Source organism: Callorhinus ursinus, unplaced genomic scaffold (genome assembly GCF_003265705.2).
Source record: "Callorhinus ursinus isolate GAN/ISIS: 27379988/994484 unplaced genomic scaffold, GSC_fseal_2.0 scaffold4, whole genome shotgun sequence".
Classification (NCBI taxonomy): domain Eukaryota; kingdom Metazoa; phylum Chordata; class Mammalia; order Carnivora; family Otariidae; genus Callorhinus; species Callorhinus ursinus.
The window spans coordinates 41,425,301-41,447,660 of NW_027397066.1; the positions used below are offsets into that span (position 1 = coordinate 41,425,301).

A 22,360-nucleotide genomic window follows, 5' to 3' on the forward strand; every position below is an offset into this window, starting at 1 on the left:
GTAGAAATCTTCATGGGACCTAATTATTCCCTGGGAAAGTCATCAAATGGCAGGGTACCCATGAGACAATGACAAGTGGCATCTTGAAATCTAGTAAAAGTCTCTGTGTAGGAGCCATAGAAGAGGAGAAAAGTGTTTACAACTTCACAGGGTCCCCCAGGACTGGCAACGTACCCTGCTGGTGAGGCTGACTCTCCAGGCTTGCTGGAAAAGGAACACCACCACCAATCAGAGCAACAATGACCACAGCTACGTCAGCTGTGTGCTCAGAAAGCACCAGACCCTGAGCTCCTCCCGCCATCTCCTTCAACCCTCACAAGGAACCCCAAGGGAGATATTATTACACGTGTCCCCTCTGGCAAATGAAAAGCTCTAAGAGCAGTCATTTCATAATCATAGTTTACTACCACAGAGTAGGAGACAACGTGCATCTAGGTTGCTTTGTTTTATATCCTATAGACCCGGTGTCAGTTTACAGACTGTGTCTTTAGTATTAGGGCAGCCAGATTAGAGTAGAGCACAAAGGAAGGAAGGAAACCTCTAGAATGTCTACTACATAAAGAAGTTCCTGATGGTGTTGGAAGCCAATCCTGCCAGGTATAAATACCTCCGATCCTTCTAAAAATAAACAGAGGCTCACATAGGGTGGATCGTGTCATCAAACTGAGGCAGTCCTAAGCAGTAGACCGGGAGGGAGGAGGGGGTATCTCACATGCTTTCAACACTACCAAGTGAGTTCTGGGGGGAGCCTCACAGGGAATCACGGCCAATGCTTGTCTGCAGAGGAGAGTCATGTGTGTGACCCAGAGAGGTCCTTCCCACCATCGGGGCATCGGTTTCCTCTTCCAGGAGACGGGGATGTGAGGGCGTGAATGAGAGGATGAATATGGAACGGCTTTGTGAAGTCTCAGGAGCTGCATAGGTGAAGATATGAAACAGGGTGTGGGGGGGCAGTAAAATACCAAATAAAAACAAAATCCACAAGTAGGTAATTACTAATGGGCTTATATTAGTGTTTATGCAGAAAAAAGACTTTAAGCCAACAACAATACCAGGATATCCGAAAACTGAAAAGGCTGGGCAGGAAAATTTGATGAATCCTAACAGTAGCGGTCTACAGCAACGCCAGACAAGCCCTGCTGCCTACTGACCCGTCAAATGGTCGGTCGAGCAGTGGTTAAGACCAATGACCCCCAGCCAGGCTGTCTGCGTTCGAATCCCCCTTCTGCCACCTACTGGCTGTGTCACTGTGGGCAAGTCCCTTTACCTCTCTGTGCCTCTGCCTCCCAATCGTCGATGGGGATGCTCCAGGTACCCTGGATGCTCCAGGATTTTGAGCATGAACACATGAATTTCACTGTTCAATGGGAGCTGGTCTCACGTTCAGTCTTTGATCTTGACAGTTAACCAGCTTTCATGTCAGGCTACACTTCAGTGAAGGTACTCAGTGCAGGGGGCTCTGGTCCCAGAAACTTAGAGTTAGAACCTAAACTTGAAAGAATTCAGTTGAACCATATGAAACTGCTATTCTGTAGGCCAAATATGGGGGGGAAATCAGCAGTTTCATCCATTTCAACTTAATACATATGGGCAAACAGAATCAAAGCTCAGAAAAGCAGCAAAAAAGAAAGAAAAGAGAAAAGGAACAAGCAGTCCAGCAAAAATCATAAAGGGAGAGTCTGAAAAAATGTAAATAAAATAACCATGGCTTACACAGCTGCGTCGGTATCAAAGAAACGCATAAATTAAATCCAGGATCTAATCATGTCCTTTAAGCATAAACATTAGCTCAAGGGGCCGGTGGGTTTGCAGATGTACATATCTGACTAAGAAGTGGGAAGAGGAGGGATTTTTTTTTTAGGGCCATAAAAGAGACACGGAAGGGGCTCTCTCCTCCCCTGAGGAGCCAGCTCCTATCTGCATGGTCACACACTCCTCTTTCATCTGCTGCTTTTCTTCCCAGCTCCTTTTGATCCACAAAAGAGAATCTCAACCCACCCTCTTCACCCACCCCTCCTGCTCCTGACGTCAAGCCTTCTCCCACGCTGTACCCTCTTCTTGAGCCTTCCTCGCTCCATCTGCCGGCTACTCTCCTCCCACCCTCGAGGTTCACCTTCCATCCCCTCTCTCCCACAAATGCAGCCCTGGTGAGGAGGAAGCAGTGAGCAGACACATGGCCAGGCTTTCCACAGTTGGCTGCCGGGGTTCAAGGATTCTCCCTTTGTACTTGTACTGGACAGGAGGGCTTAGGGTGGTGGGTTTCAACACAAGCAAGAGATCATGACAGCATCTCTGTCTTCCTACACCCCACTGGTCTTCTTTCGGCCAATTTTGCCAAGTCCATTCCCAGAAACAAAATATACGGTCATCATATAAGAAACCAGCTCCCACAGGCTCCATGTGAAACAACTATTACTATTTTTGCTACTATTTTTGAATGATTACTATGTGATAGAACCTATGCTAAGCCCTTTAAGTCTTTTAGAACATTTACTCTTCACCATGGTCCTATAAAACAGATGCTATTATTATCCCCATTTTTCTTATGTGGGAACTGAGCCACAGAAGAGTTAAGTGATTTGCTGAAGGGGCCACTGGTAGGTGACAGAGCTGGGAGCCCACCGAGGCAGCTGGACTCCAGAGCCCCTGCTCTTAGCCTTCCTCGAAATACCATTTGAGAATCAGTCTTGTTTTGCCATAACCTTGTAGGATATTCATGAAAAGACCGGCAGCAGAACCTACCTCAAGATTTGGAACAGGAAACATAACATACTTACATACACAGAAGTAGAAAACCATATGCTTTTTCCATGATGGTACCTTGGGACAAAGGCAGTGGTCAACCATAATGATTTGGGGCTGAGAAAAATATTCCTTATAAAAATTGCCTGAAATAGGATGCTGTATTCAAGGAAAGGCAGCTATTTGGCTGTGGAAACACTTCCCAAGGATGTAAGATAAATGAGTAGATCAACCTGGTGCCCCACAAGAGGTTGATACCTGCTGCAACGGTCAGCCATGCTATGGGGACTGTAGATTTGTTGGTGAGGTGAAGGTTATAGAGGGTCCCGATCTCCGTCCTGCGGGGTCTCTGAGATATCATGTAAGGGGACTTGAAATATACTTCTCCATGGCCAGAGCTCTAAGTCTGAAAGAAGCCCAAGACTACCTTTAGGAGCTCAAAGGTCATCTCTGGAAACAGTGGCTGTGTCCCCAACAGCACGTCAGAATCATCTGTCACGCCTAGAAGGAAAACCTCCTTCCCTTGTAGCTTAGAAGGGGAAATGCTGCTGAGGAGGGTGAAGTGATGTTATAACAGAGATCAAGGGGCCTACGGTAATTAGGACTCTCGATCGCAAGTGACCGAAATCCAATGTAGATATATTACGGCAAAGGGGGGAATTCATTGGCTCAAGTAACCAAGCCAAAGGAAGGTGGCCCGCCAGGTCCTGGGACAGTGAAACCAGGACCTGGAGCCCCATGCCTTTTCTGTCTCTTGTCTCTGATGATCAGCTTCATGCCCCTGCACTCTGGCATCATCTATGAAACATGAAAATGTGGCCGCCAACAGATGTCATGAGCACATCTCCCCAGCTTCACGGCTAAGGAAGTAGGCTCGTCCTTTCATTTCAGTGAATGAGCTCCTAGACAAGATATCCAACTGGCTCGCTTCCATGGCCAGCAAGGTGAAGTGGTGTGCTACACTGTCCTCCCTAATAGCAGTATGGGAAGAGGAAGAGCAGTTCTTCATGAAGGATTCTCAGGAGGACTGGAGCAGGGCAATCACCGATGGCCACCCAAGGGATCTTACAGTCCCTGGGACAGTGCAGGGAGTACTGTGGGGAGCTGCTCCAGGGCACGCAGCCAGAGGGGCGGCCAAGGGGGATGGAGTTGCAGAAATCCTAGCAAACTTGGCTTGGAGAAGGGGCGCCTGCCTGGCTCAGTCAGTAGAGCATACGCCTCTTGATCTCAGGGTCATGAGTTTGAGCCCTGCGTTGGGGGTAGGATTTACTTAAAAGAAAAAAAAAAGGGGGATGCCTGTGTGGCTCAGCTGGTTAAGCAGCTGCCTTCAGCTCAGGTCATGATTTCAGGGGGTCCCGGGATCAAGTCCCGCTTGGGGCTCCTTGCTCAGCGGGGAGCCTGTGTCTCCCTCTCCCTCTGCTGCTCCCCCTGCTTGTGCTCTCTCTCTCTCTCTGACAAATATATAAATAAAATATTTAAAAAATAAGTAAAAATAAAAATAATTGGCTTGGAGGTCAGAATGAAACACTTCTTCCTAACTCAGATCCTCGATGTTCTGGGGAGCCCACACAGTCCGGGAGACTTAAGTCAGATAAGGGAGAAGGGCAAGAGGGCCAGAGATACCCCACAATTCCAGAAGCCATTCTGGGATTCAAGGGCCAGTGTCACCCTTCCAGAGGAGTGGGATACAACCATCATAGGGCAGGAGGGCGGGAGAATGTGAGGGACCCCGTCCGGGCTCAGCACCTCCCCGCCACGCACTGCGGAGCCCACCCCGACCAAGGCCAGCCTGGGCAGCGCACCCCCTGGGTCCACGGACATAAATAACATGGCACACGGGATAAACATCAGATGAACACGAAAGCTGCAACATCTGGAGAACTGTCGCCATCTGCCACTCTGGGACGAACACGGGAAAGATCAGCAGGAGAGCAGCAGTATGGGGCCTGGGTTTAAAATGAACAGCAAGGGCAGCTGCTGCCGGCTCTCTGCCCTCGGCTGCTGAGCACAGCAGCGGTTCTTCCTGACCGGGCAGTTTATGGGCTCTCACAAATCCTGGCTGGCCCATCCCAAAGGCCGAGGCCCCAGGCCAAGCGGCTCCAATGGCCCCCGCTGCCCGAGCACGTTTATGAGGCTTTGTTGCATCCCCTTCCACAGCCTCACAATGCAGCTGCAGCCCAGGGCCCACAAGCGGAGAAAAAACGAGAAGGCCGCGGGTGGAGATCCCAGCAAAGGTATTCTCCTTGCGCCTGACTTCTTTGACTCAATCCTTGTTTGATTGTGTCCCCAGAGAGGAGACTTCCCTTGTGCAGCACTGAGGGCTGGGCCAGGCGCCCCAGGAGGACCTGAACACCCAGGCCTGGTAAGAGATGTGTGCTTTCATCAGAGCAGGCTTAGACTGACTTGCTCCCTTGTGAATGTCAATCGAAGGTAACCAGCCCCAAGCAGGACTCAGCACGGGCTGCTTTTTATGAACAGGCTGGTCGTTGCTGTTTTTAAGAGAGTACCATTAAACCTGACAGATGGCCTCCTTGTGCCGTTGAACAGTAAACGTGATTGTTAGGATCCCAACTGCCATCTCCAGGCTCTCCTCGAAACACAAGTTCTTTGTCCATGAGAAATAAAGTCAGACACAAAGGGGGAAAAAAGGCCCCTTTTCTCCTGTTGCATCAAAATTGATCCTTTGGACTAAAAAGGGCTATTTTTGCTCCCCACGGTGGGGAAGCAAAGCAGTGACACCCCGAGAGCAATTAGCAAATACACCCATGCATGGACACTTCATCCTGGTCTTTATTACAAGGTTATGAACTTGGGCTTACATATTAAACACCGGGCTTACATATTAAACTCTGAATACATATTCACTCTTACATATTAAAAGAGGCCCTTCTGTTAATATTATAAGGCAGGTCCTATGTGTTTGTTTCTTTCTGGTCAGGAAGGGAATTAACTGGGCTCTTATCCCAGCTCTGTCTCGAACCAGGTACTTTTCTCACTTATTAATTGAGAAGGGAAGGGTGCTGGGCGAGATGTTTGCAGAGGTTCCTTTCAGAACTAACATTCTCTAATGCAGTGACATTTTTTTATGGGCTTCAGAAGTTCTCATTACTGACCTTTCCTTGGTGTTTCACCCCCATTCCAACAACTGACTTTTGTCTGCTCACCATCTGATCCAAAATCTCTTTGTCTATGACGGACCACCTCCCCCACAGCAGCCACAGGACAAAGGAAAAGCTTGCAGGCGGGCGGCCTTAACTTGGAGACAGTTGAGTCCTATGTCAGTCACCCGGTGTCAGAACTGTGGGATGGTACGGGGCTAGAGCTGAGAAGTGTCTCTGTGTGGCTCTGGAGATCCTCCCTTGTTCCCCAGGGACGCCTTGGCAGTCCATCCCAAATGGCCCTTGTAGCTTTGGGCAACCTCTACTGGTAAATGCAGTCGAAGCAGGGAAATAATTTACCATAAATAATAACAAGCTGATCATCATACTTAAGCATTAACCTGAACTTACTATGGATTAGGCATTATATCAAGTGCCTTGCGTGTATTATCATATATAATCCTCCCAATAACCCTTGGAAATAGACACTCCTCCTCCTTCTGCTTTCCGGAGTGAGGGACAGAGACTGCCCGAGGACAAGGCTGTAATCGCATGTGACACCCCGTGGGTAACTTCCCAACTACTGGCTGAAGTCTGTTCGTGCCTAAAAGCAGGAGTTTGGCCTGGGTCAGTATTTCCCAAAGTGTGGTGTATGGTCCACTCTGGGCAATTACCTGGGGTGCTTGCTCAAATGCAGACCCCTGGTTCCACCCCAGATCTACAAAATCAGAATTCCCCGGGGGGGGGGGGGGGGGGGGGGGAGGCTGCAGAGGGGAGGGAGGCTAAGGCCTGAGAACCTATCTGTTGAATAAGAACCCCAGGTAATTCTTAAGCATATGAAAGTCTGAGAACCCCAGGTATAGGATTCCAAAGTCTCTGTCAGCTCTATTACAATGGCCCATGCTTTCCCTTTGTTAGAGACTCTTCAAGAATGCAAGCTTTTCTCTTTCCCTGGGCCCCAAGTTAACCCCCAGATATCCTGAACATCTTCTTTAGATCAGCTTTACACAACACAAGATCTTGTTTCATATATGACGCGGGCAAGTTTTCCAATCTCTGAAATGTTTCAACCGTACCAAACAAGTTCCTCCCATTTAGAGGGAATGCAAGAACGAGATGACATGGCCTTAGTTAATTAAGTTATTTTACAAATAGAAGTCATTACACATATGGAACTAGTGACTGAGGAAAGGGTCACTGGATCAGAGAACACTGACAGTAAATGAGGGGGGGGGAAGAGAGAGGGGGACAGACGGGGACGTTGCTAAATTGAAACACACACACACTCAGATCATACACGCGGAAGAAAACAGGTAAGATTAGGCTGTAAGCAAAGACGGTAAGAAGAAATAGGCCTTATTTTCACTGAGAACAAGGAGGTCTTGCTACCTTTGGCCATGCTCTTGACTTTTTCTCCTTATTGACGTCCTTATTTCCTCTAAAAATGCCTCTCTTACTCTTTTGTTCTCATTCTTTCCTCTAATTTGCCTTTGGGTCTATTTATTTTTGTTCTTTCCTGCTGAAACTGAGGTCGGAGTGACAACATAGCCTGCCTTCCGCGCACCTTGTCGTTTCCTCATCTCACTGTGATGGTGCAGAAAATCCCCTCAGCGGAGGTCTCAACCCTGCCTTCCAAGATGGCCAAGTACGCACACCAACCATGTGGCCACCAGGCCCAGAGGCTGCCTGCCGAGACGTTTCCATGGAGATGCACATCTGCTTTTCCCATGCACCTCACACACACACACACACTAATATTAGCCAAAGTCACCAGCACAACAAAAATCTATTATGCATCAATTGTGCAAAGCACAGTCCTAAGTGCAATGAAGAAACTATGATGGTAAAGATGCATGAGATGTGGTCTCAGCCTTCCGGGATCTTAGCACCTTCTAGAGATTTAGAATGCTCCAGAAAGCAAGTATGGAAGGAGCTCAGGAGTCATAGTATGGAGGCTGGTTACAAAATGGTAGAAGTGGCACCTGGGCTGGGCTGTGGAGGAGAAGCTGCAGAGAGTGCGCAGAGTGCACAGGGCATTTTGGGCAGTAGGAAGGACTGTAGCCGCTATTCCTACTTTTTTGGATAATAGCACCCTGCTTTTCTTTAAATTTACCCTTAGCTCTTGTGATTCAGGTGGGACTGAACTTGAACTTGCTAATCAAAGCACCCCAGGCACCTGGCCACTCTGAGGGTTCAGAATGGATACATGATCCAGGTCAGTCCAGCGAGACTTGATCTGGAGACTTTCGCAGGAACCACGGGTAAAGAGAAGCTCTCCTTTTCCCGTGGTTGTTTGCTCAGAGGACATAATCCTGGAGCTACTACATTTTACTACTACCTGAAGGGGGTGACCTGGGAATGAAACCAACATGGAGGAAAGCAGAACCAAGATAGAGACAGGCTCCTGAAGACAAAGATTGAGGAAACCAGCTCTATCTCTGGACTATTTACATAAGGTAAGCTGATTTTGTTTTTGTTTTTTAAAGCAGTTGTGGTCGATTAGCTGTCATTAGTAACTTGGAGGCAGAAGTGTGTAAGGGTATCTGTGGAAAAGTGGGAAAGCCAGCCTCTCCGGTTGATGTTGGTGAAAGACCAGCTGGAAGGGTGAATTACAGGCAGACTTGTTAGGAGATGGGAAGGAGGCATGAACACAAAGCTAAGGCATAAGAACTTGATATCCTACAGGCAAGACAAGCCACTAGGGGTGGGACTAGAACTCAAAGAGGGCCACGGTACTCCCTTAAACTCTCTGTAGGGGTTAGATAAGGTAGCCTCCAAAGTCATGGACAATTCTACAGCTCCCAGATTCCAGGAGGGAGGTCAGGGCTGCAAGGGCAGATGTGGCAGTGAGGGAAATGCACAGTTCTTAGTGACCTCAGAGGGTCCCTAGCATAAGCTCTGACCCAAAGCAGGAATCTCCTTTGCAGAAATTCTGACAGATGGCCATTCACCTTGAACACTTTTTACTCCTGGCACCTTACAAACTCTTAAGGCCATCAGCTCTGTTGCCGGGTGGCTTTAACATTAAATGATTCCTTTTAGTGAGCTGAAAAGGACTCCCCCGTAGTATTTCCACCTGAAGCTGACACAGCTCAGAAGAACACACATTGGGCTGGTGAGTAGCATGGCTGAGGTCATTTTCCTTGGCTAGACTCTCAAAACTGCCTATTTCTCCTTTTTTAAGTAATATGTTTAAATGACAGCTGTGTTAGGACTGATGAGAACAGTTTAGGGCAACCAGCATGACCATGAGACAGAGTAAGAAAGGAGTCAAAAGTTGTATATTCTTGCCTCGTCTTCCTCTCTTTTCATCAGTGGTGGGAGACTTGCCCCTTCCGCAGGCTGGCTTCCCAGTCTCTGAAAGGAAGCCTAATCCCTTTCACCCAGAATGGACTATCCAATATTTTACTGTTATGGTCATCGTGAACCTTACTTTTCCAAAGTAATTATCTCCTCGGATGACATAGCTGAAGTACTGAGCTTAGAGGAGATCCCCAAAGGAGACAGAATAAAAAGCAGGGCCCAGGTCTCAAAATCACATAAAAGTGACTTGTTTATACACAAGCTCATTGATTTCCTTCTTCCTCCTTCTCCAGCACTGCCTGGGCGTGTATGTCCTTGCACACGCGCATGCGCGCGTGCGCACACACACACACACACACACACACACACCTTTGTTGAAATCAAGAAGTTACTAAACAAACAGGGGTCTGACCAGGTTTAAATCTCTGAAAGTACTCCATTGGCTGCTGAAGCATTTTAGTTACCCTCCCTTAAATAGAACAAATGTATTTTCCTCACTTTGCAACTTATTATCAGAAATGCCGTGGTCACTAATCAAGAAAAAGAAAACTACAAGTGAGATTACTACTGAGATCATATGAGTTCATCTGCTTCCTGGATTGAAAAAAGAAAATATTCCTCTCCATCATCACTATTTTTGCTGTTGTCATTTTCTTCTGATGCAACATCAGGTCAGAGAACAGCAGGAAGATTTGGGGTCACTCACCCTACTGCTTTAAAGATATTTATATACACTTAATTCTTTTGCATTAAGAATTTGCTATAAGGGGGGGGCACCTGGGTGGCTTAGTTGGTTAAGTGACTGCCTTCGACTCAGGTCATGATCCTGGGGTCCCGGGATCAAGCCCCACATCGGGCTCCCTGCTTCTTGGGGAGCCTGCTTCTCCCTCTGACCCTCCCCCCTCTCATGCTCTCTCTCATTCTCTTTCTCTCTCAAATAAATAAATAAATAAATAATCTTAAAAAAAAAAAGAATTTGCTATAAGGTCCTTGAGCTGCCTTCTCCTCCTCATTTCTAGGAGCCAGGTTCTAAAAGGCACTTGATCTTTCCAAGAGTACCCATGATCTTAACTTGACATTTCATTTTTGTGATTCCATTCCCTCCTCCCCACCAATGTTTCTTATCCTAAATTGAACTACTGCAGATGCAAGCATCTAAGGTACGGTTACAAACTCCACTGTGTTCAAAAGTCTGTCCATCCAATGAACTCAAATCCTCTCTCTTCTGGCCATGACTATCTGTTTGGTTTTCTTAGGAAGAGAGGAAAGGGGCTTCTCTGAGACAGGTGTCTCTTCTGTCAACCCGGTGAGCAGCCGTCTGTTTCTCTCTCAGGCTTAGTTCCTCCCTCCACCAGATATGCTATCGATAAGAGCAGAGGTGGTGGTCAGGAGAAAATGTTGCTTTCTGATTTCAGTAAGTTGGACAAGAGAAGAAGCAATAACTATGAACTTTAAAGTTCCATGTTGTGTGGTTATCTGATTGGTTTAATCTAATACATGGCAATCAAAAGCAGCATAAGAAAAATCAGACATGGGAGTGAAGGATTAGTCATACCTTTGTTTTTCCCAAATTACATTATTCTCTTGTGATTAGTTGGGAGAAAGAATAATACAAAGATTTTACTGAATTATTTCCATTCAAAAGCTCAACGATGGGTTAATTAAAACTAACACATCTTTCCCTAAAGCAAACCACTGAGCAATGTTCTGGGCATCAAATTTAGAAATGGAAAGCTTCCAAGCTGTTGGGTTCCAAGGCTTTTCAGTTAATTAGTGCAGAGAAATTATTTTTATCTATGCATCATGTAAAGATTCAAAAACTAGGTCAGGAATTTTTTTTTGCCTTTTGTTATTTAAGCTCCGGACTGGTTGAGGGCACAAGAAGTTAGTAGAAGGATGAAGATATATATACCATCAGGTTGGATTTGATCAGCATTAAGTCATTAGGAGCGACTATGAATTCCTTTAGCCAAGAGATCCCACATTTCCAAAATATTAAAGAAAGACATTTTACTATACTAAGAGGAGCCTTACACTTGCCTAAAACCAAAGGCTTTTCCAGTGGTCCCTGAAACACCATGCTTATCTCCATCCATGTTCCCAGGCATATTCTAGAAGAGTTGCAACTGAGTGGCTTGAGTTTTCATGTCATCCAATGAAGGGTTCAGGCTAAACAATACTCGTTTGCAATGTGAAGACAAGGTACTCAAGCACTACATATTGCAAAGAGAACATGGATCTTGGAAGATTTGGGGGTCACAGAAAAATGGGCTCAGAGTCAGAAGGGGTCCTTGAATCTTTTAATCCCAACTCCCATCCAATGTACAGTCACCCCCCTTATCCAGGGGGGGATCCATCCAGCCACAGGGGATGCCTGAAACCACAAATAGTGTCAAACTCTACATGTACTACATATACATACCTATGATAAAGCTTAATTTATAATTTGGCACAGTAAGAGATTACAACAAAAACTAATAATAGAACAATTATAACAACATACTGTAAAAAAGTTGTGTGAGTGTGGTCTCTCTCTCTCTCTCAAAATATCTTATTGTATGGCACTCACCCTTCTTCCTCTTGTGATGATGGGAAGTGATGAAATGCCTATGTGATGAGATGAAGTGAGGTGAATATTGTAGGCACCGTGATAGAGTGTCAGGCTATTACTGACCTTCTGATGATACATCAGAAGGAGGATCATCTGCTTCTGGAGCGCAGTTCCCTGCGGGTGACTGGAACTATGGAAGGTGAAACTGCAGGTAAGAGGGGACCACTGTAGTTGGTCGGCCAGCCTTCACTTCAGTGCTTCTAATGACGGGCCAGCATGATATAGGATGGTCTAAGATAGGCATTTTAAATAAAATAACACCATGTGAACTTAGTCTCTAGTTTAGAAAACTGTGTCAGTTTGGATTCCATCCCACAATGGGAAAAGCCTCACAGAAGCTGTTAATACTTACAAAGATGACATTAATGACATGATTCTTGACCTCAAAGGCAGAATATATGGTGATAAATAGATGCATTTAAAAAAAATCTCACATAGTAACCAAAGTTGCACAAAGATACACACACACACACACACCACGTATTAATGCCATTTATTCCAAGTTGCAACTAGTCAAAAAGCACTTAGTGATCCCCTCCTACATGCCATAACCCTCATGAGTGGTGGAAGCCAAGCTGGAGAAGACTAGGTTTCGTGCTAATCTGTCCACACAATTTTTGCACCCAGCTGCATGTCTTCCCTTTTCTGGGGGCCACACTCAATGTATTCCAGTAAATGACATGGACTATAAAAGGTCAAAAATATGAGAGGTCTAATGTTGCCATTTGCACGGCATATCACTGACTTCGAAAGATTTCCTCACTTATAGCATAGACATTATTTCCTGATTTGGCTCAGCCTCGGGCCCTTGGGTCCTTCTGGCAGTCCTGGCTCAGGGCTCATTTTCTTCCTGCTGCTGAGTGCATGTTCCCTTTATTCTAGCCCATCACACCAGGCCCCCCCCCCTTTCCCCATTACCCACACTGCAGTATGGGTAAACATGCCAAATACAGAACTTCCTGGGTGCTAAAAATGTGTTGAATTTGGGTCTGATTCATAAAGACTTTTTAGGAACTTCTAGAGACAAGAATTTAAGACAGTAAGTCTTATTTTTTAAATGACATCTAATTCCTACGACCAACACTTGACAGTTCAGTCCGACATGCTTACATACTTAAGTTTATTTAGACCCATCTGACCATCTGGACTCTGGGGCCAATGCCTCATGCCCTGCTCTACTCCATTCTATGTATTCCTAATTGTCCACTTGTTTTGCTTTATGGAAATGTCCAAGAACGCAGGTTTAGTGACCTTCCTTATTTGGAATTTGAAACCTGCTCAACTGATTAGATGTGTCTTCTTATGGCTTTTGCCTGCATGTGTGCAAAGGGGGATCGGGGTGAGCGCAAGTCCATTTGATGACCTGAATCCCTTCTCAGTCATTATCATGGTCATCTGTCCAGCAGACACCGTGAGCCATCTTATCTGAGGTACTTTTCCTCCTTACACAGTACCTTCAAAACCACACTTAGAGTCTGTTTTTAGACTCACAATGACCAGTCCAGTATTCTCAGTCATCTCTTACTCCAGCCAAAGCAGCTCTTTATCTGGTTCTTCCCATCTTTTATAGCTATTTTGTGGAAAACAAACTTATTTTTATAGAACAGTTTTAGACCAACCAAAAAATTATGAAGATAGTACAGAGATTTCTCCTATACCCCTGAACCCACTTTCCCCTAGTACTGACATCTTATGTTAGTGTGATAGAGTTGCTGCTGTTTGTGAACCAAAATGGATACATTATCATTACTAACGTCCACATTTTATGCAGACTTCCTTAGTTTTTGAAAAATTGAGGTAAAATACACAGAACGTATAATTTACCATCTTCACCATTTTTTAAGTGCACAGTTGAGTGGCATTAAGTACATTCCGTTCACATTGTTGTGCAACTATCCCCTCCTTCCATCTCCAGAACTCTTTCCATCTTGCACAACTGAAACTCTGTGCTCATTAAACAATAGCTCTCCATTCTCCCCTCCTGCTCCCCCTAGACAATCACCATTCTACTTTCCGTCTCTAGGAATTTGACTGTGCTAGATATGTCGGATAAGCACAATCATCCTGGATTTGTACTTTTGTGACTGATTCATTTCACTTCGCATAATGTCTTCAAGGCTCATCTAAGTTGCCCATCATCTCCATCTTCAACCGACTTCAAAAGGATGTTTCTGCACATTCTACATCTTTCTACCATGGCTTATCTACCTCTGGATTCTCCCGTGTAGAGTTGGCCCTCTTCTATAAGGAATCCCAGCTTGCCTCTATCTCTGGGACTTTGTCCTAAATACGATTTAGCATTTGGGGCCCAAGAACCCTGTGAGAACTAACATTTTTTATGTATTTCATTTTATTTATTTATTTATTTATTTATTTATTTATTTATTTATTTGAGAGAGCGAGAGCGATCACAGAGGGAGAGGAAGAGGGAGAAGCAGACGCCCTGCTGAGCTGGGAGCCTGACGTGGGGCTCGATCCCAGGACTGTGAGATCATGACCTGAGTCAAAGGCAGACGCTTAACCGACTGAGCAGCCCAGGAGTCCCAAGAACTAACATTTTTAAAGCATTTACTATGCTTCAGCTCTTATTCTAAGCAATATGCACAATATATACAATATAATATGTATACTGTTACATATGTATAACATACATATGCAATACATATAATGATAAGATACACATATTCTTTTATCGATCTTCACAATATCCCCACAAGGTAGGTATTATTATTAATCCCATTCTACAGATTAGGAAATAAGCATAGGGAGGTTAAGTAACTTGCCAAAGGAATGACAGCCCCAGAATTAGAAGCTAAGTAGCCCCAAGCATTCCTCTACTGTCTCTTACTTCCTGCCAATCCTGGCTTCCCTTCCACCAGGGCAGTGGTTCGGTTCTCTGTACCCCTACTAGACCCACAGATGGACACATGTCCTCAGCAAACTACAGCTGCTGCTCACTTGTCTTGAACTCTTTCTCGGTTGCCCTGTTTGCCAGTTTGGGCCTGCTGGTACCACTGTCTTCCTGAGCTTGGTCTGGGCTTCTGAGGCCCTCTGTCCCCCAGCCCTGTGGACCACCTTAGCTCATGTTCCGGGCCATTCTGTCCCTTCCCGCTTCCCTGTCTGACTCCCAGGGGTGTTGAGTTGCTTCCAGGTCCTCTCAGTCACTAATATTTTAATTAAAACGTTAAGTATTCAACTACAGGGCAGGTGGCTCTAGTGTCCCCCTGACATTTTACTTTATAATCTGAAAGACTGGCAATACACAGTAATTCAATTCAAAAGCCACAGTGGTCCTATGACCCGGATTCATAGACGACACTATCACTGGGGAATGGCACCACCTTCAAGGGGCAGCACAAGCTTCCCTGCGCCCTCTTTTCACATCTCAAGTCATCTCTGTTCTCGTTTGGACATGACTACTGTGTGCCCGGCACTGTGCTAGGGCCGAGGGCACAGCTTGCTGCTGGACGTTGTAAATGCTAGGCCCAAGAGGCACGGGTGGGAAGAGGCACAGAGTCTGAGGCGGCAGCGTGGAGGAGACAAGGTACTTAGGACAACAACCTGGGTTTAAGTGGGAACAAATCAGAACATGCAGGCACATTTGCATGTATGGCTGAGCTAAGCTTTGTGAGTGTCTGATCTTCCAGTTTGTGGCCTCAGGGCAAACAGGTGATCAGATGGGTGTGTGAGCGTGTGCATGTGTGTGTGTTCAGTATTTGGCTGTAATGGAAGATAGATACTGTTATAAATGCTTTACCACAAAGGAGGAAGGCTGCGCAGAGGTGGTTAAGAACCCAGCAGCAGGAAAGTGGGTATGACAGGACCTCTGATTTATATTTCTCTTGCTGCAAAACATGACCGGAAAGTAGTGGGGAGGAAGCTGCTGGTGTGGGGGTCAGTAGCCTGCTACACGTGTGTCTGGGTGCCCGTGCGTGTGTGGGGATGTGTGTGCGCACGTACAAGGGATCTCATACAGGGGCAACCACATGTTACTTGGGGATGGTGCCGTAGGACACATTCAAATATGTATTCTAAAATCATATAAATTCATTGCTTCTGGCCTAAATATTTAATAGTAGAAAACTGGCTTAGTAAATGATCATAGTAGAATATAGTACAGTTATGGAGTTCATGAGGGCTGTTCTCTAACATTCCATTTCCTGTCCTTCCAGGCACATAGCCTGTGTATCAGCCCATCCTCCCTGAGCTGCGTTGGCTATGGGACTTCTTTGACTGGTGGGAAGGAGCTGAGGCAATGGGTACTACTTCCATATAGAGGGTTAAGGGTCTGTCTGTAATCTGCTGCTTCTCCTTCCCCTGTCTCAGCGATGGTGGAAGTGTGTGTGTGTGTGTGTGTGTGTGTCTTCATCCTGCCCTAAGGCGCCTGAGTGACTGTGACAAGCAGAGCCCTCTACTGACTTGAGTTAGAGATGCAGAGTGAGATGTGACTCTGAGTCATGTTAAGCCCCTGAATTTCAGGAACTGTGTTACTGGAGTTATTCTACTACCGTGAGCTGCAAGGACATCATGAAAACAGATTAATAATCTGAGCCTGGATGGAAAACAACATGCAAAAATGAAAATCATTGTTCATTTTTCTAAAAGGGACCGTTTTCTTTAATATGGTTTCTTTTTTTATTTCACTTATAAAAAGGATAGAAAGCTCAAGAAATATGAAAGAAACAATTGCTTGTTTCTAAGATTCTGTTCTCTTACAAATTTGAATTTATAGCAGAAGACTTTGTGGAAGAAAGCACTGGGTATCAATTTCAGTTCTTCTGCTGAAGGGTGCTATTGTATTTAAATTAAGTAACACTTACCTAGCAGCTTCAATAAAGGGAATTTGTTAGGGGAGGCATTTCCCTTGTCTTCCAAAGTCAGGTAGAAAATTATTTCCTCCTTTTAAGTCAGAAAATTGTTGCTTCCTTACCCCCAGCCTTCTCTTGAATCGGAAATATTGTTTCCAAACCCAGATCTCCCTCCCAGGGCTTAACCTCCTCCTGAAAGGTGGAAAAGTCTGGCCAAGGGTAAGGGGGCTGCCACACCTGAGAAATACAAAGCTTGATGAACTGGAGAGGAAGTGGGGCCCTGGCCCCGAAGGAGCTCACCTTCCTAGGGACCCAAACGCCCAAGACGTGCGACAATCTGCCACTTGACAGAAGCGGGAATTTGAATGCCATGCACCAGGGGCAGGTATGGGGGAGCTCCACTCACAGTGAGGGAGCCCAGCCAAGCGCTCTGGACCTATAGCTCATCCCAGCTTTATTCTTTGTTCATGTTGGGAGAGATGACAGACTGGAGATTTTGGCGTTGACTCTGGGGACACACAGCCTGGATCTGTATCCTTGTTCTACTACTTACTAGCTGGGGAACCTTGGGTGAGTTATTCAACCTCTCTGCTTTAGTTTTCTCATCTGAGAAATAAGGAAAATCCTCGCTTCTACCTTGCAAGTTGTTGGAGGATTCAGAGTTACGTATGTAAAGCTCTGAGCATGGAGCCACACACACAGTGAGCACTGAGTCCGTGTTTATTACCATCCTGCTGTTGTTACTCTGCCTGCAGTCGCTGGAACTCCCTTGCGGAGGCAACTCTGACTTGGGACAACTGCCCCACAGGAGTTAACTCCTCATACTGCTGCTGGAAGTGGAGAGAAGTGCGAATTGTATGCATCTGACAATTCTTAGAAGAAATTCAAATATTTCTGTACAATATTTATAGCATCATTAAGGTTTTGAAGAGGCCCCTTCCACTTGATTGCACTTTATGGGAGAAATTATATGCTATTATAGCATCGTTTATGAGCCTGAACACTGGCTAAGGGCTTTGGATTAGTTCGTAAGAATATTAAGAGTCTACCACATTCCACCCTAAGGTAGAGAGGCATTCACACTCCTTTCCCCTCTGAAGGCCGAGAGGAGGTGAGAACTTTGTGGGATGAGTGCCAGTCTAGTATCATCAGGGGATAACAGTAGCAGGGGGTGCCGGGGGGTCTACTGAGCTCAAGGGGCCAGACCACAGGCCAGAAGAAAGATGCAGGCATCTGGCAAGGAAGGTTTAAAAAAGAGAGCATCAGGTTTCCTTCTAGATTATTCCGTGCAGTTTAAGATGGATCTGAAGTACTTAGTTCAGGAATAAAGATGGTATGAATGGCTAGTTTCTGAACATATAATAAAGAGGAATTTGATCGGGAAGAATAAGACCGACACAGCCTTGCTCACAATTCAGGTTTGTGAGCAAGGCACACTGAGGCCAGGGCTATCCTGTCAGTGAATTCTGACAGCCTATGAAGGAGAAACAGACTGCCTATTGCAGAGGATAAAAAGCCCCTGCAAGGGTTTTTGGTGCGTGGTTGGTCAGAAGCCTGGAGTCATGTATGAGATGGAACGGGGTTTGATTTCAAAGTCACATTCAGGGTGATTTCTTATTTCTTCACTTGTTTATTTCCTGTCTGTGCCCAATAGAGTTAAGATGCACAGAACACAGCTCCACACGAAACCATGGATTGTGCTCACTACAGTCCATCTAGTCCTTAGATCAGTGCTTGGCACATAGAAAGTGCTAGTGGGGACCTGTAGAGAGGACCAGAAGGCAGGAAAAGAGCACCATGGAGGGGGCCACAGGGTCAAGCACGCGGTCCTCGTACCTGAGGAGGAACTGAACCGCAGGCCTCAAGGCCAACAGGACCCACACTGCGGTCAGCTCCAGAAGCCATCAAGGATCAGGCCAGGGCAACATGGTGCCAGGGAGTGTATTCATGGGCCACCGGATGCCTAGCTACTGTGTTGCCTGGCATTTTCCTGACCCTCAGGCCTATCAGCATTTCCAACAAACACTCCATTCAGTGTCTGGGAGCCAGGCTATTTGAGCCCAGCCTCTCAAGTGTGCCCCAGAAGTAACATTTTCTGTGGTCATTGTGAGGATTAAACACAATCATGTATATAATGTACGAAGCATGGCATTTATATACGAGTAGGACTCAACAAATGGTAGCTATTATTGTTATTATTGTAAAAGTATCAAACTATACAGATGGTTTATTTTTTTTAAAGTTTGTTTTTAAATTTTTTGCCCTAATGATTGGATGTTTATTACGAGTAATTGTTTTGAAAAATACAAGGGAATATTTTGCTTTAACACAAACAAACAAAAGGAAGGAGCAGTGGATAAAGGGTAAGCAGTGTGACACCAGTCTCAGTTCAAATGTGTGCTGTACAGAGGGGACCTCGGAAGGATCAAGGCGTCGACAGCACTCTGGTTCTGGCCCCCCTAGGAGTGAAGAAGCTACACATAAAATGTGACATATCTGAGAGTTATTGCACTTGGGTCAAGCAGGGGCTAAAATAAAATCTCTAAACATGTGTTTTGGCTAAATGTGAGCTATTAAACTAACTCTGTTTTTCTTTGAAAGTAGTTAATAGGTAAACCAGGAAAGATATTTTTGGGACCCAGTGGGGGCACAGGAAAGCCCCCTACAGTCCTCCCCCACCCTGGGAGCCAGAGCCTCCCCCAGCCTGCAGGTGTGAATATTAGACCCCGCACAGGCTTCCGGGGGGCGGGGCGGGGGGAGGGCCGCGGGAAGCCGGTGACACAACCAGTGCTCTTTTCCGTCTCTCTCATTTTCAGGATGTTCTGAGGTTGTCTTTACAAAAGGATACACAGACAGATTTTGCTTCTGTGTCATTAAAACTCCACACTCCCACACCCTGTGATGAGGTACATTTAACCATACATTAGCAAAATGAAGAACTTTTCCACAACTACTGGGAGGCTTCTGCTGTATGTACCTCATTTCACCGAAAAGGTGCCTTTGGTGATTGAAATCATTAATTCTGAAATAGCACGGGCAGTCTTGTTAGACAGAAAGAAGGCTGCTACAATAGCAAATCACAAGATCCTGCTGTGTGTCCCGGCCTCCCTGGGACATGTTATTGAGCACACAGTCAATGCTAGTTATTTATACTCCTAAGAGGGAGAGACACATTTAATAGGAAAAGATGGCTAGTCTAAAATCGGGTTTATTTTGCCTTTGGAAAGAAGTTGGAGACACAGATTCAGAAACAGGCACTGATCTAAGTTGATCCCCACAGCCCAGAGCCCACAGCCAGAAGCCTGGCATTGATCAAGACCGCGTGCACTTCCCGACTGTCCCTAACTGCTCCATCACCGGTCACTACGAACCTCCCACCACCCTCCTGCTTTCCCCGCTCCCCTGCACGGCAGCTTTCATCATCTCTGGATTACTTCTTGTCTTGTTCTTCTCAGAGCCTGTTGCCCGGCCTAGGTCCGAGGGGCACATTTATACTGACTGCAAAGGGAACGGCAGGTGTCCCCTGGAGCTGGGGATATGGCACCTGTCCCCCCCCATTAGACACCTTTCACATGCAAATATGGTTACATTGTTCCACTTCTTAATCCGATCTTAAAAATGGATTACGATGATGCGGTTGAAGATGATCATGACAGCAGGGGTGCACCACATGCTAGGCACAGTGCTCACTAAGCCTTTTATATTTCTTCACTTGGTTAGTTCTCGCAACAACCCAATTATCCCCATTTTACAGATGATGAAGCGGAGTTCAAGGGTTTGAGGGATTTGCCCAGGGTCACACAGTTTTGTCTCCTTTTCTCGACATAGTGGCGCCCAGCAGGGCTGAAGAGATGGCCCCGGTCTCAGCTACAAAGCATTACGTGAGTTATTTCAGGTGGAGGGGCATTTTGTGAGGTCTCCATACGCTACCTAATATGGTTATTATTAGTAGTATGTCAGGGTGCAATTCAAACTTTATGGAGAGCATGTGGGTCATACCATCCTCTTCGCAACATGGTGCCTGCCTCTCTTTCCAGAGTCATTTCTGGTCACAGACCCTGTTGAGCCCTGGCTGTTCCCCCAAAGGACATTGCTGCTGCAGTCCCCTTGGCTGTCTCCTGATTCCCTTTCCTGGAACGCTGTTTTCTTCTTTGACAGGGACATACTATTGGTCCATCACACTTTGCCTGATCCCTCCACACGGACAAGAGCACTTTGTTGCCCCAGAGACTACAGTCTCTCCTCTATTCTTTCACCAGACCCCTGACATGGTCTGTTTGCCTCTGGGTCTGCCCGCTGCACCATGAGGCCTCTGAGGGCTGGGCCCTGGATCTCCTTATTGCAGCCTGGAGCTTGGCAGGTGCCTGGCATCTAACAGAAAGCCAACAAAGCTTGCAGAACTGGATTGACCTGGAGTGGGGTTGGCTCAGTTTATAGGAAATTGGGCCCCGAATTCTGGTTTGGGTGCCCAACAATAGGAAATTGGAAACCTGACAATACTGTCCTGCTGATGAGAATAGTATAAACCTTGAGAACCTTGAAAATGCACTTTTAATAAAGGATGATGAGAATGCTAATTTAGATATGTACCCACATGTAACTGGTGCATTCAGAATAGAACCTAACCTAGTAAGAGAGCAGTGCATTTACTTTCTAAGGATTAAGTCTCCTATCCTGCTGTAATTTAAGTTTTAAGGCTTCTCACATGGTATAAATATCCCTCTATTAATTGAAAACATTGCTGGTTAACATATACATCTCAATTTCAAAGTGTTTTATATTCTGTGCTATATGTGGAAAATATTTTCCAGTGGGCATGTGGCTAACTTCTCATATTATTTCAGGATCAGTGCTCGGTAGAATTTCTTAAAAGATAAATTCAAGAGACCTTTTGTCTTTTCAAAAGTAACAGGAAGGTCACTGTTGGACAAAGACCAAGCTGCCTCTTTTATGGAGGAGAAAAACCAGGGTCACACAGTTTTGTCTCCTTTTCTTGACAGGCCCAGATGGTTAGTTGACTTCCCCAAAACACAGCGCCTTCAGTCAAAGGCAACATCAGGTGGGAAGGGCCTGAGTCAGAGATCTTGGAGTGGATGTGGCGTGAGGCTGGGGTGGGGTCGGGTGGTCAGGGCATGGTGGGCCATCATAAGGGGTTTGGATTGCATTCCAAATTCAGTGGGCAGCAGCTGAAGGGTTTCACGCAGGGAAATGCTAGGATCAGACCCATGTTTTCTGCTGGAAGGAGGAAGAGCAGGTGGAGGCTTTTGCTGTGGTGCGAGTGTGAGGTGACAGGACCCGCGTGAAGGGGTGCCAGTGGAGTTGGAAAGACGGGAATGGGGGTGAAGTAGATTTTAGGATCGGAATCAAGAGGACTTGTTGTGGGAGGTAAGGAAGAAGGAAGGATCAAGGATGACCATTATGTTCCTGGCTTGGGTGGATGGGGGCCTTATTTAGGAGATGGGCACCGGGAATTCAGTTTTGGATGTGTAGTGAAGTCAGGTTTGAAATGGAAACAGTGTAACCGATGTGAGTTGCTCAGTGTCTTTATTACCGGCATTTTCACTGCCACACCAGTGGGGTTACTAAGGCCAAGGAGAAGGGAGATTTGTATTGTAAATTATGATGTACTTTGTACACAGGCTCGTTGACAACATAGTGTGTGACAGACACATTTACTGGCAAATTGATTCAAGTGTCGTGAATGTGCAGTATAAACTGGCATTCGCAGAAACGACATTGATTTTGGTGATTCTCCTAGATGACTAGTCTGAGACCCGCTCTAGGTTATAGTTATTAAT

General features: G+C 45.9%; 1 protein-coding gene across 2 annotated transcripts in view; it reads right to left on the bottom strand.

Moving 5' to 3' along the window:
• Nucleotides 1-22,360, bottom strand: part of SCFD2 (sec1 family domain containing 2) — a 456,513-nt gene that overhangs the window by 69,360 nt on the left and 364,793 nt on the right. Inside the window, exon 6 of one of the 2 annotated variants that reach the window (XM_073891668.1) lies at nt 409-914. The exons of the other annotated variant lie outside the window; for it this stretch is intronic. Within the exon in view, the coding sequence (XP_073747769.1) occupies nt 751-914 (164 nt within the window). The 3' untranslated portion in view covers nt 409-750. Of the gene's footprint in view, nt 1-408; nt 915-22,360 lie in introns of those variants that run through there. 2 annotated transcript variants of the gene reach the window in all.